The sequence below is a fragment of the Phasianus colchicus genome, chromosome 6 (genome assembly GCF_987193195.1).
Source record: "Phasianus colchicus chromosome 6, bPhaCol1.hap1.1, whole genome shotgun sequence".
In the NCBI taxonomy this organism is placed as follows: domain Eukaryota; kingdom Metazoa; phylum Chordata; class Aves; order Galliformes; family Phasianidae; genus Phasianus; species Phasianus colchicus.
In genome coordinates, this window is record NC_143441.1 from 4,149,799 (window position 1) to 4,162,858 (window position 13,060).

Genomic DNA, 13,060 nt, shown 5'->3' on the forward strand with positions numbered 1-13,060 from the left:
ATCTATTGTTTAATAATCAAGCAACAAAGCCATACATTCCCAAGCATAGCTTGCTTTTGCAGTAGTAGATGGAAAGAACTTGGCAAGCTTGCTGTCTACTTAATTTCTGAATGGAGTTTCCTGTTTATGCACTACTAACTGCATTGAAATAATACTCTTCAACTTGCACTTTTTCGCTGGTAACCATTGGTTTTGTTTCATCATATTCTACTACAGGATGGAAAAAAAATCAGTTTGATTTACGTGATGCAGATTATAATATAATGCATGCACTATTAAAAAAAAGTATTTATCAATAAGTTAAATAAACTGAGAAAAAGCTGTTTGAGCAATTCTGTCATATATAACATATGCAAATAGCCTTATTCAATTCCACTATCTCAGTAACAAGTTCAGTATGAGATTTTTAATTGCAGAGTTAATTTTTTTGTTGTTGTTGTTCATCTAATGCAGAAAGTGATACTGAATTGCAACCAAACTTAAAGTATAACAACTCCATGGCAGGATAATAGCTTTTATTAAAAAATTTACATTATTTTTTCCAGACAATCAGTTCTTAATTCTTGCTTCCTGGTTTTGGCTTCAAAGTATAAAACTACTCTGTGCCTGTTGTTGTTTTAGTTCTAGTTAAGTCAGTTGTTCAAAAATTAAGTTTTTTCTATTTTGTCTGAGACATGGAAGAAATTTAAAAGCAAAATAAAGTACATGAACTCTTGACTTAGTGATTAATTACTATAAAACAGAGATAGGAAATCTCTTCTTTGTGAATATCTAACCAGAGGAATTTGCAGCTGCAGTTTAGGCACATGTATAGGAACCATTAGGTCATGGTGAAAGGGTGTAGCCAGCCCTGGGAGCACAGGTGGAAGCAATTCACCTGGGTGACTGGAAGGGGTTGATCATAAGGGTCCACCCCTCCTAACTTTATTTAAGGGCTGGCAGCCCCAAGGGAAGCATCACTGCCTGAACATCACCCTTTGGAATGCTTGGTGAGCCCTGATCCTCAGAAAAAGGTAAGGGATTCCTTCTTTATTACTGCTACCTTTCTTGGGTGATCCAAAACTGGTTTAAAGCAACTATATCTGCTGCCTCCTATCCTTACAGCAAATAAAAGGAAAAGAAATCAAATACAGAAAGTTGGAACAGAAATACAAAGTTCTTAGATATGTGTTTGGCTAACCATGTTTTCAAGAGATGGTGAATAAACCTGCCTTCCTTCTAGAGCTGGAGAAATACACTGTAAACAAGAGAGACTTCAAGATTAAGGGGCTAGCAAATAAATACAAAAATAACACAAAGGCATTCATTAGACTAGAAATGTGTGATGTGGTCTAAAAGGGTAAGAGTAGTCAGGTTTCTGTTAGAACAGCAAAACAGCAGTGCAAGTTTGACATTTGAAAATAGTGGTGTGCTTTCAGCAAAAGTGAAATAATTAGAACTGTAAGAAGAGGGGGAAAAAAAACACTGTGAAAGTGGGCTACACAGTGATTATAAAAAGGTGAGAGAAGAAATCTGGCAAAAGATGAAAAAAATTTAATATAGTAACAAGGGGAACTCCTGGCACACTAGAAATCACCAGAGCCTGTTCTGTTTTGTATGGTTAGTGTGTAATCAACAGCAGACCATTTTGGAAGACTAGCTTGTCCACAGCACTGGTCAGGTTTTTTTTTTTTTTTTTGTATAGTAGAAGATGTTGCTTGAGGGTCCTGCTCGGTTTTCAGATACCAATAGATAAAATGAGGTGAAAGGACAGATTTTGACATAGATGAGAGACATGATAATAAATCATTGCAGAGCTTTAAACATCACCTCCTTTTTCTGTGGAAGATACATTTCTGACCGAAACCAGCTTTTTGGGGGGGCCAAGAAACAAAGCATGGTAAGACTTACAACCTCTGCTTGGAAGCATCAGATCAGACTTCCCTAAAACGAAGCCTGGACCCACAGAGTGAGAATCCAATCCAGCTGAGTTAACTTGAAATAGCATGACAGAAGAGCTAATGTTCCAGTTGCTGGATGTGATGGAGTATATCCAGTGATAAGCCTAGTTGTTCTACCAACCAAACAGTTTGCTTTTTAACCCAAGCAAGAGTTGACTTGTCAGGATCTGTAAAGAGTTTCTCCCTGCTGCAGTCAGACTGCGAGGAACCATCCTCACCATTATTTCTACAACAATGTTCACCACATCCACCAACATGTTCATATTTTTCAGCGTTAGCTTCACTGCACTCTGTTCCAGCTGGAGCTATATGACTAAGGTCCATGTCCTCAACAGAATCTAAAATGTCTCCAACGTTTGGTTGTAGCTGAATAGAATTCAGAGACTTAAGTAGGTCTTCTTCATGCTTTCCAACGACCTCTAGAAGGTTATTTATCTTTCTTAAAGCAGAATCATGTCCATTAAGATGACACCAGGATAAGAGAGCACTGAAAATTGAAGAAGAAAATTAAGTCAAGGGATGTAGTCACACAGATTTCCAGCTATTGAAGGGAGAGAGCAATGTGACAAGAAATCTGCACTATATGAAAACTTCTGAACATTTCATTTCCATTTCCTGGGAAAATTGTGTAGATGAAATTAATTTCCTTGAGGAGAAGAGTGCATCTGCCTGAGGGTAGGAATGTCCTACAGAAGGATCTGGACAAGTTGAATCAATAAGCTGAGACCAATTGTAAGACAACAAGACCAAGTGCCAGATCATACACTTTGGTCACAACAACCCCATGCAATGTTACAGGCTTGGAAAGTAGTCCAAGTAGAACAGTGGCTGGAAGGCTGTACAGAGGAAAAGGATCTGGGGGTGTTGTTTGATGCTCAGTTGAACGTGGGCCAGCACTGTGCCAGCATGGCCAAGAAGGCCAACAGCATCCTGGCTTGTATCAGAAATAGCTCTGATGAGGCTGTACCTCAACTACTGTGCTTAGTTTGGGCTCGTCTCTACAAGAAAGACACTGAGGAGCATGCCCAGAAAAGGGGAATGAAGCTAGTGAAGAGTCTGGACCACAAGTCTTATGAGAAGCAGCTGAAGAAACTGGGATTGTTTAGTCTGGAGAAGACTTAGGGAAAAGCTTATTACTCTTGACAGCTACTTGAAAGGAGGTTGTTGCCAAGTCAGGAGCTGGCCTTTTCTCCCAGTGATAGGACTGAGCTTGCATTGTGCTAGGGGAGGTTCAGGTTGGGAATATTTATTCTCTGAAACAGTGGTGAAGCACTGGAACAAGCTGTCCAGCGAGGTGCAGGGATGGTGGCACCTCAAGGGGTTTATGAAATGTGTAGATGTGGTATTTAGGGACATGGCTTAGAGGGCAATGCTGGTGGTAGGTGGATGGCTGGAGTCAGTGATCTTAGTTTTCAACCTCAATGATTCTATGAATATTAAGCTTTCTGATGTAGGCTCAGTTCTTAAAATAGAACAGAAAGAGCATTTTTAAGAACGCTCTACACTTGTGTATTTAATTCATAGAATCATTTGATTTGGAAAAGACTGTTAGAGGTCATTTAAGCCCCTTCTGCTTGGGGATCAGGTGGCTCAGAGCCTCATCCAGCCTGACCTTGAACATTTCCAAGGACAGCATCCACCACATCTCTGGGCAACCCATTTCAGTGCTTTGCTACGCATATTCTAAAAAACTTTTTCCTTATATCCAGGCTAAATCTCCTCTCTTCTAGTTTGAAATCATTTCCCCTTGTCTTATCACAACAGACCCTGTTAAAGAGTTTGTCCTTTCTTATAGCCCCCCTCGAGATACTGAAAGGCCGCTATCAGGTCTCCCTGAAGCTTTCTCTTCTCCAACAATCCAAACTCTCTCAGCCTGTCCTCAAATGAGAGGCATTTCATCCCTTGATCAGTTTTGTCGCCCTCCTCTGGATTTGCTCCAACAGGTTCATGTCTCTCATGTACTCAAGACTCCACATCTGGACACAATACTCCAGGTGAGGTCGCATCAGAGTAGAAGGGCAGGATCACCTCCCTCAACCTGCTGGCAATGCTTATTTTGAGGCAATCCAGGATACAGTTGGCTTTCTGGGCTGTGAGGACACACTGCTGGCTCAAGTACAGCTTGACGTCTTCCAGTAACATCCCCCTGCCCCTGTCCTTTCATCCCCCAGCAGTACTGATAGTGGAGGTTGTCATGACCCAGGTGCAAGACCTCACACTTGGCTTTGCTGAACCTTATGAGGTTCACCAAGGCTCACTGCTCAAGACTGTCCAGGACTCTCTGGATGGCATCCTCTCCCTTAGTCATGTTGACTGCACCGCACAGCTTGATGTCATTTGCAAACTTGATGAGGATTGTCTTGATCTCACTCTTGATGTCATTGATACAGTTAAAAATTGAAGAGAACAGACCCAGTACTGACCCTACAGGACACCATTCATCATCGATCTCCATCCAGAGATTGAGTATGATTGCACAGCCAGTTCCTCGTCCATCAAACAGCCCACCTCTCGAATCTATATCCTTCCAATTTAGAGGGACAGATGTTATGGGGTACTGTGTCAAAGGTCTTATAAAAGTCCAGATAAAGGACATGAGTGGCTCTTCCCTTGTTCACTGATGCGAGTTATGCCATCATAGAAGGCACTGTTTGGTCAAGCAGGACTTGCCCTTGGTGGAGCCATGCTGGTTGTTTTGTATCACATCTCTGTCTTCCATGTGCCTTACCGCTGCTGCCAGGAGGATCTGGTCCATTATCTTCTCTGCTACAGAAGTGAGAGTGACAGGCTAGTAGTTCCCTGGGTCATTTGTATCCTTCCTAACAACAGGTGTGATGCTACCTTTTTTCCAGTCACCAGAGATTGACTGACATGACTTTTCAAATATCATTAAGAGTGGCCTATCAACTACATCAGCCAATCTCCTCAGGACTCTGGGATGCATCTCAATGGGACCCATGCACTTCTGGATGTTCAGGTTCCTCAAATGGTTGCAAACTTGATCTTCGCTAACAGTGGGAGGGAGATTGCTCCTCCAGTCCCCACCTTCCAATCAATCCACTCAAAGGGTATGTGAAGAGCAGCTGACAGTGAAGACTGAGGCAAGGAAGTTGTTGAGTACCTCAACCTTCTCCTTACTTGTTATTACCAGCCTGCCTGTACACTGAAGATATTATGCCTTCCTGCATTTGTATTTCCTGTATTCAAAAGCTGAGCTAAGACTTCTCATGCTGCTTGCTTTGGATAGACTTACAAAGCACTTTTTAAAATTAAAAGACAAACAAACAAAAAACCCAAGCACAACCACATATGCACACGCACCCTCCACACACACCTTCCACATGGACAGACTCTTAAGAGGTTTGTAACTTACTTCAGGGTCCCTCTGAATTGGCCATATGTAGCCATCAGCACAGCACCTTGTCTATAACCTTGATTGAAGCCTTTCTGGAGTGCAAGTTCTTTCCCAGCCTCAACACCATCTCTATAGCCCTCCTATAACAGAAGTGGTGAAACAGGCTTTTCACAATGTGCAGAATGAACCAACGAACATTTCACAAATATAAAAAACCTAAAACAAGCACCCAGTCTCTTAGATCACAGCTTATTTTGATTTGAACATCCCACTCAGCTATGCCACTGCCAAACCAAAACACATTTTTTGCAGTGCAATATCATTTACTGTTAATGCTGCTGATCTGTTGACATGCAGTTATTTTCTAAACAGAGCTCCATCTAGGTCAGAAAATAAGGAAAGTGTTTTGCTGTAGACAAGTCCCAACTCCTTTAAAAAAATTTCCTTGGAGAATTCAAATTTATTCTTCATCCTCTAATCACCTTACCACACAAAGTAGAATAATTCTCAACTCTTTTCAAGTTATAAGAATGAAAACTTCTATTTGATCATGAGAAAATAAAAGCAGTGGCCTTGCTACAGAAATAGCCAAGAATATTATTTTGCCCAACATAGAGCTCTGTCTTCAAGAGATTTTATGACTTTTGCAGTATCTACTCACAAAATACCAGGGAAATTCATTTAAGAATGATAAGCAGCCCCTTAAAAAAGTCAGCCTTTATAAGGGACAGAGATGCAGGCAATTCTTCCTTGGAGAATAATATGGAAGTTGTTATATACTTCCTCACCAACAGCATGCACAGAAGCTTCCATTTATGTTCTTCAGCCTACTGATGATCACCCACAAAATAAGCCCTAGCAAGTCCAGTCTGAATGAGAACATCTGCTAGAGAAACCTAGGTTTATGTATTTGTTTTGTTCTCTGCTTTCATAAAATGTATTTTCCACTAAGAGAATAAATAAGCCAAAGATCTACTCAGACCCTTAGTACTTCACACCAAATATTAAAAAATAATAATAATAATAACCCACCAACAAATATCCTGTATTCTTTGTAAGCACTGATTAACCTACAAGTATGAAGCAAATGGGTTACATGAGAATTTAACACTGTCTTTTAGAAATCATATGGTTGTGTAGGGGGAAACAATGTCTTCTTTGATAAAACATTACTTTGTTCTGACAGGCTACTAAGATATAATTCCCTGCTAAGTTTTCTTAACATTCAGAAGAAACCAAGCCACAATAACTTTTGTACAGCCATTCTTAGTTTTCCCATTTAAATCAGCCACATGCATAGCAAGATGTTATTGGTAAATCTAAAATACTTAAAAAGACTATAAAAATCATGCTTATAGAAATACCTTCAATCTTTTTTTCATGGTGCTATTCCATTCTTTCTGTACTGGATACATCTCGTCTGCATCTTCATCAAATATGTCCTCATTGGATCGACTGGTTACAACTTGTACCCACGACATAGCAGCAGTGATGACACTTAACTTTTATTTATGGTGTAAAGCAAATATTGAGAAACTCTCAGAAGTCTCCCAGCTAATTACTTTTAAAAGTAAAAAATACGAGTTCTGAAGAGGTGATTATTCAACCTGTACATTTGTTTCCACATGTAAGCTGGACGCTGTTTACCACTGGAGCTCATCTGCCAAAGGAGACAGAAATTATCACTGGTAAAGCACCCTGTGTGATTCACAAGGACAATTTAAGACTGATTTCTACCCTTCTTTACTTCTTACATCAGTAACAAACAGATGCACACCAAATTAGCATTTCTAAATGCTGCTAGTTACATGAACAGTAGACAGCAACAATGTTATCCAGGGCTATAAAATTTTGATAGCAGCCAACAAATAGTCCTATATTAAATTACTGCATTAAATTATATGCATATCTAATTGTCTGCAATATTCTGACCTTGATAACTGATGATGACTTTCACCTTTGATTCTCAGTTTCCCAGCTTTGCCAGATGCTTAACGTAGTCTTATAAATCTTGAATAAAAAAACACTGCTTTATTTTTTGTACAATTTTTTTTGTATTATTAGTTAGTTCTGATGTAAAGAGAGGAATATATACAGTGATTACTTCATCTTTTGCACTGAGAAAACCAATTACAACTAATTGGTGGAAATGCTTGCAACTCACAAAATGGTGTTTCTTGCCATTATGTGTTAAAATAGAGAAAGTGAGAGGAAATCACGCTTTTGGGCTCACCATATCCAATTTTTTACCTTGACCAAAGCTTTCAGAATTTCTGGTACCATTACACAGAGCCTTTGGGAAGGTATTAAAGCAGTTTAACAGCCGTTCTAAGAATTACAGCTCTTCTTAAACACAAAGATCACTAATGTGAACTGACTGTTTCATCAGCTGATCCCTTCCAACGTCCCACCAAGAAGCGGTGAAAACACCCAAGCAGCCACAACTTCACAGCAGCGCTTCAGGCGTGAGAAATTACTGCTTTTCAAAATATTCAACAAGACAACACGCTCGCTACCAGACGTTACATTTCCTTAAACTCCCCACAGGCTGCAGGACTGAGAAGACCCAGCCCGCTTCCGACCTGACGGCAGGCGGAATCCCCCTTCAGCCCCCAGCTGAGACCCCGCCGCCCTCAGCCCTCACCGCGCCCGCCGAGCCGCGGCGCGCCTCCGTTCGCAGGGAGCCGCCATCTTGACTGAGGGCACGCCAGCTTCACTGCCTCCGGAAGCAACAGGGGAGAGAAACCTCATCCCGGTCCGCAGCCCGTAAAAAACCGCCATCTTAACCACCAGCCCCGTGACTTCAAAGCCGGTCTGAGTCATTGGAGGCTGGCAGCCATCTTGAGTACGGGCACGGGCGTACAGCTTCCGCAAGGAGGCGGGACGGGGAGGCTGCAGCCTGGCGCCACGGAGGGAGCGCGGGCAGGGCATGGACAGCTGTTCTCAAGCTGTTCGACTGCCACTAGGTTTGGACCTTTTTAATGACAAGGGTGCTGGCAGGAGTCAAGTGTTTCGTTGTTGGCTGCTATTATAGCAGACAGCAACATGATTTTGACGCAAGTGCAACAATTGTTTTGTGTTTTTCTTGCTGCTTGCAGTATGTGGTCCATCAGCTAATGCCAATGTCTCATCATCATAAGCATAATATGCACCAGCCTTGAATTCAAATTGCGTATTTCTTCACGTTGCCAAGTATAATGAATGCTTCTGCAGGTGCCTGAGTGCACCTTGTCCAGTGAATCTCCCATAGAATCACAGGATGGCCTGGGTTGAAAAGGAGCACACTGCTCATCCAGTTCCAACTCCCTGCTATGTGCAGGTCGCCAACCAGCAGACCAGGCTGCCCAGAGCCACATCCAGCCTGGCCTTGAATGCCTGCAGGGATGGGGCATCCACAGCCTCCTTGGGCAACCTGAGAACAGTGCCTCACCACCCTCTGGGTGAAAACATGAACTGGGCTGGCTGTGGTGCTGCACTTGCATTCACTCCCGAGTGACTACTAGGTGTCCAACGTCCTGTCCTGCAGAAGGCTGGTGAAACTCACCAATGCAGAGCAAGGGATGTTGCCATGGATGACAGACAGCAAGCCCGTCACAGTGCCACAGGCACTGAGAGATGGATGATCCCCTGCTGGGACTCAGCCACAGCGCTCTATTTCCCCTAGTCCCTTTTGTTTTGCAGGCAGCCTGTTGTCCTGCTCCCGTTTCTCAGACATTCATTGGTAGTTGCATGCTGGCTGAAGAACCCAAATATGTCTAGAAACTGTTGTGTCAGGGAATGAAGCACCACTGGTGCCTCTGAATGGCCAGAATTGTGCCTTAACAGTTATTATATATGGCCACGATTGCTGATTTCCTAGCCCACTTCTGTTACTTCCACCTTCTATGTGGTCTGCCATTTTTTAATCCGGCAACTATGCTGAGTACAGACTGAACAGACAAGTGCAGGGTCACAGAACAGCCTTATAGCAACAGAAACCCATGAACTCTCATGACTGGTTGTAATGGCATGACTAAATGTGGGTGCTCCTGCCCTGGGCTGCTGGACCAGACCTACTTCTTCCTTATCACCTTACATTCTTTACCTTCAGCTGCTTGCTGTTTTAGAAAAGATGCATAGGTCATACCTCAGAGTCAATGTGAGTTCCCTATTTTCAGATGATCTCAGTTTAAATGTCTTATATTTACCATGGTTGATAATTCTACACACGTCTTTTTAAGATAAATCTTGTGCGTATGAGGAGTAATCATGAAAGCTTGTATTCCCACCCCTTTCTTTTAGAAGTAGATAATTTGGTGACTCATATTGTGTAAATAGAGCAGCACTGTTGGATTATGAAGTGCACTTGCTGAAAACAAGTTAATTGTATGCTGTTGGCCTCTGCAGGGCTGCTAGCAGGGCTTGAGAGTGAGGTGTAGTGCCTCAGGGTGGGGGTGTTTTCCTAACCTGTGTGTGTTCTACATAAAGCAACATCTGTATATTATGGTGATGTTTTACAAAGACACATTCCAGAGGATTAAAACACATGAGCAATATTTCACAGGCTACAAAACTGTTTTGGCATTTCTGCAGAATAAGTACATAAGAAGAGTTATCCCCACATAGTGTGAAAAATAAACAAGGAATTGATTTGTCACTCATTGCCATTTCTCATATTAAAAGCTGCATGATTTTAGCCAGATAGCTGGCATACAAAGGTACCTTAGAACCATAAATGCCTGGCTCAGCAGTTATTCCCTGCATACCTGGAGGGTGTGTGTGGGAGGTTACAGGGGGTCTTTACGCAATTGTGCAGAGCTTAGGATTGTCAAGGCATTCCTGGAGATCATTTGGAAAGATTTTTATCAGTTTGATCTTAGTGTTAAGTTCTGCCATTAAGCAATTAACCAGCAGAGATATCCAAAAGTAGAATATATGAATGTAAAAACAGAAGCTGCACCTTTATAGTTACTACTGTGCATAATGGCTCTGAGAAAGGATTGTTGCCATTCAGATCAGTATCACACACGCTCATCTTTCAGTCATCAGAGCCTTTAACCCAACTTAAAGGAGGAACCAGTGGATTTCCTCATAATTCACAAGGACCTCTTGGGATTTCAGACTTTTTTGAAGGAAGGGTGATTGTTTACTGTAGCCAGGACTTGTGTCATGTATGAGCTACTTGGGATGATCAAATCTTCAGTTGAATGATTTCTATTATAGTGTACTGTTGTCTCTAGCAGAAGTGAGGCTTTTGAAGGGCCTAGGACAGAAAGCAATTTGCAATGAGATTACACTGTCAGTTATCCCATACTCTTTTTACTTCTCTACTCTGGCATCACATTGTTTATTGTATTGAACCAACACAGCTGTGTCTCATTGGCTCTAATTTTGGAAGTAGTTTAATCCTTTTAAGAATTTACATCTCTTTGATGGTATTTGGATGGATTTCAAGAACATTGTTACAGAATCACAGAATTACCAGGGTTGGAAGGGACCTCAAGGATCATGAATCTCCAATCCCCGTGCCACATGCACCAGCCTTCCCACCTAATGCTAGACCAGGCTGCCCAGGGCCCCATCCAATCTGGCCTTGAACACCTCCAGGGACGGGGCATCCACAGCCTCTCTGGGCAGCTGTTCCAGCACCTCACCACTCTCTCTGCAAAGAACTTCCCCCTGACGTCCAACCTAAATCTTCCCTCCCTCAACTTAAAACCGTTTCCCCTTGTCCTGCAGTTATCAACCCTTTCAAAGAGTTGATTCCCCTCCTGTTTGTAGGCTCCCTTTAGGTACTGAAAGGCTGCAATGATTCACCCCGCAGCCTTCTTTTCTCCAGGCTTAACAAGCCCAGCTCCCTCGGCCTGTCCTCACAGGGGAGGTGCTCCAGTCCCCTGATCATCTTTGTGGCCCTCCTCTGGACCCTCTCCAACAGCTCCCTGTTTTTTTTTGTACTGGGGGCTCCACACTTGGACGCAGTACTGCAGATGGGGCCTCACAAGAGCAGAGTAGCGGGGAACAATCACCTCCCTGTCCCTACTGGCCACCCCTCTTTTGATGGAGCCCAGGATCCCATTTGCCTTCCGAGCCGCAAGGGCACACTGCTGGCTCATATTAAGTTTTTCATCTATTAAGTTTCATAATGGGTGAGGAATAAGAATATTGAAATGTCAGGAGAATAATGGCTATCCATATTTAATAAAAAATACAGGCATTGTCATCAAGTATTGTATGATATTTCTGAGAAATTTTAAACTGTAAATCTCTCCCAAAATGTGTATTCTGTCTATGGTCAGATCTGCTGTGTATTCCAGATATCTGGCTCTTGTGTTTGGCCAGATTCTAGGCTGCTCTCTTTGAATATTTTGAAGAACAGGGCATGGATAAGCCTGCCTATATGAACAGGGACAACCTACTCATGCTCACGTGCAGCCAGTGTTGATGTTCTAATCTTGACTCTTCTGTGCATTTTTCCTTCGTGTTAGGGGTGATGGGGTTCTCTGCTACCAGGTGGCTGGTGCAGTAATAATACAGAGACGTCCTTAAGTCTTTTGCTTCCAGACCCACCACAGAGAAGGAACGTGACAAAACAGTGAGCTCGTGAGTTAATTGCAAGGTCATAAACTTAATGAGGTTTTAAATATTGCAGCTCAAGCATAGGAGACTACAATGACCTTACATTAAGCAAGAGGGTTAAAATAAACCTCTGGGATCTATGTCTATTGCCAGGACATCGTAATAAACATATATTTCTGTGTTTTCCTATAACATCTTTTATTCTATATCTTAAAGTGATTTATTGGTAAAGCCCTATCACCATCTTGTGAGGGTAGGTAATACACAGGAATCACTGTCCTGTTTTTGTGAAATAGCTTGCCTCTTCTTCAGCAACATACACTAATTTATACCCAACAGTTCAAGTCAAAATGTCTCAGTTATTGTCAGGAGAAAATGGAGGAATATGGAAGAGAGCTAGAAATTAATGAATGTATCAAAGGTAAATGTCAAACATTTGCTTCAAAGCATCACAGGAATCTTAATGACTATTTTGCCTTTGCTTCTCACCCAAGAGTTTTTAAGGGAGAGGATAGTTTCCTGCTTATTCCTTTCCCTGAACTAACAAAGCACAGAAATTTGATAGTTAAATGTTACAACAGAGTAGTTTTCCTATTTGGTTAATCACAACTATTTCAGGAACCGACAAGAGGAGAAACTTATTAAAAATTCCATCTGCCAGCTTTTACTGAATTCTAAGTGGAAATGGTTAAGCAAAAGGAGTATTTTTTTTTTTCCTCCTGCTTTCTCCAGGCTTGCTTTGAGCATCCCCAGGGAAGCCAGGCTTGCAGACCGAAAAACTACTCCAAACTACTGTATACTAAACAGAGCAGCAGGTACAGTTTATTAACACTGACAGAGTTCCCTTCCTTCTGTCATTTTCTTTGGTTTGCTCCTTGGATGAATGAGGTTTGTTATCTCCAGATATATTCCATATTTTTGTCCCGAAGCTTCAATAACAATGCCATCAATTGCAAAAAAGATGGTATGGCTGAGATTAAAACAAGTTATATGTATCTAAGAGTATAATATAGGACTACCCTATGCTTGTTAGACTGTACAACAGGGATGCAAGGAAGGAATATTCTTAATTCTCAGCAGGGTAAGGTCTTCATTCAATTGATAGTGAGTTTTTTTAGTGTGAAAAGCAAAATGTTATGTCAATAAGAACAAGAAAATATAATAGATTTTACATTAAACACATTTTAGCTGTGTAGCTGAATCATGTATC

The 13,060-nt window shown here is 41.8% G+C and overlaps 1 protein-coding gene across 2 annotated transcripts; it reads right to left on the bottom strand.

Annotated features, from left to right (window-relative positions):
* Positions 1-2: 2 nt before the first annotated feature.
* Positions 3-8,659, bottom strand: YAE1 (YAE1 maturation factor of ABCE1). Of its 2 annotated transcripts, XM_090142227.1 has the most exons (5): positions 7,940-8,659; positions 7,228-7,305; positions 6,660-6,955; positions 5,314-5,435; positions 3-2,427 (listed from the first exon to the last, which is right to left on the bottom strand). In XM_090142227.1, exons 3-5 carry the CDS (start codon positions 6,774-6,776, stop codon positions 1,998-2,000), a joined length of 669 nt encoding a protein of 222 aa, XP_089998353.1. In that variant the 5' UTR covers positions 6,777-6,955; positions 7,228-7,305; positions 7,940-8,659; the 3' UTR covers positions 3-1,997. The 2 variants fall into 2 exon arrangements, with proteins under 2 accessions (XP_089998353.1, XP_031455263.1); XM_031599403.2 differs by lacking the exon at positions 7,228-7,305.
* Between the last annotated feature and the right edge of the window lie 4,401 nt (positions 8,660-13,060).

Coding starts and splice junctions, on each gene's coding strand:
- YAE1 (XM_031599403.2), bottom strand. CDS start 6,776: ATGTCGTGGGTACAAGTTGTAACCAGTCGATCCAATGAGGACATATTT. Junction 5,436..6,659: donor CCATGAAAAAAAGATTGAAG/GTATTTCTATAA, acceptor CTTCTGTTATAG/GAGGGCTATAGAGATGGTGT. Junction 2,428..5,313: donor CAATTCAGAGGGACCCTGAA/GTAAGTTACAAA, acceptor TTCAATTTTCAG/TGCTCTCTTATCCTGGTGTC.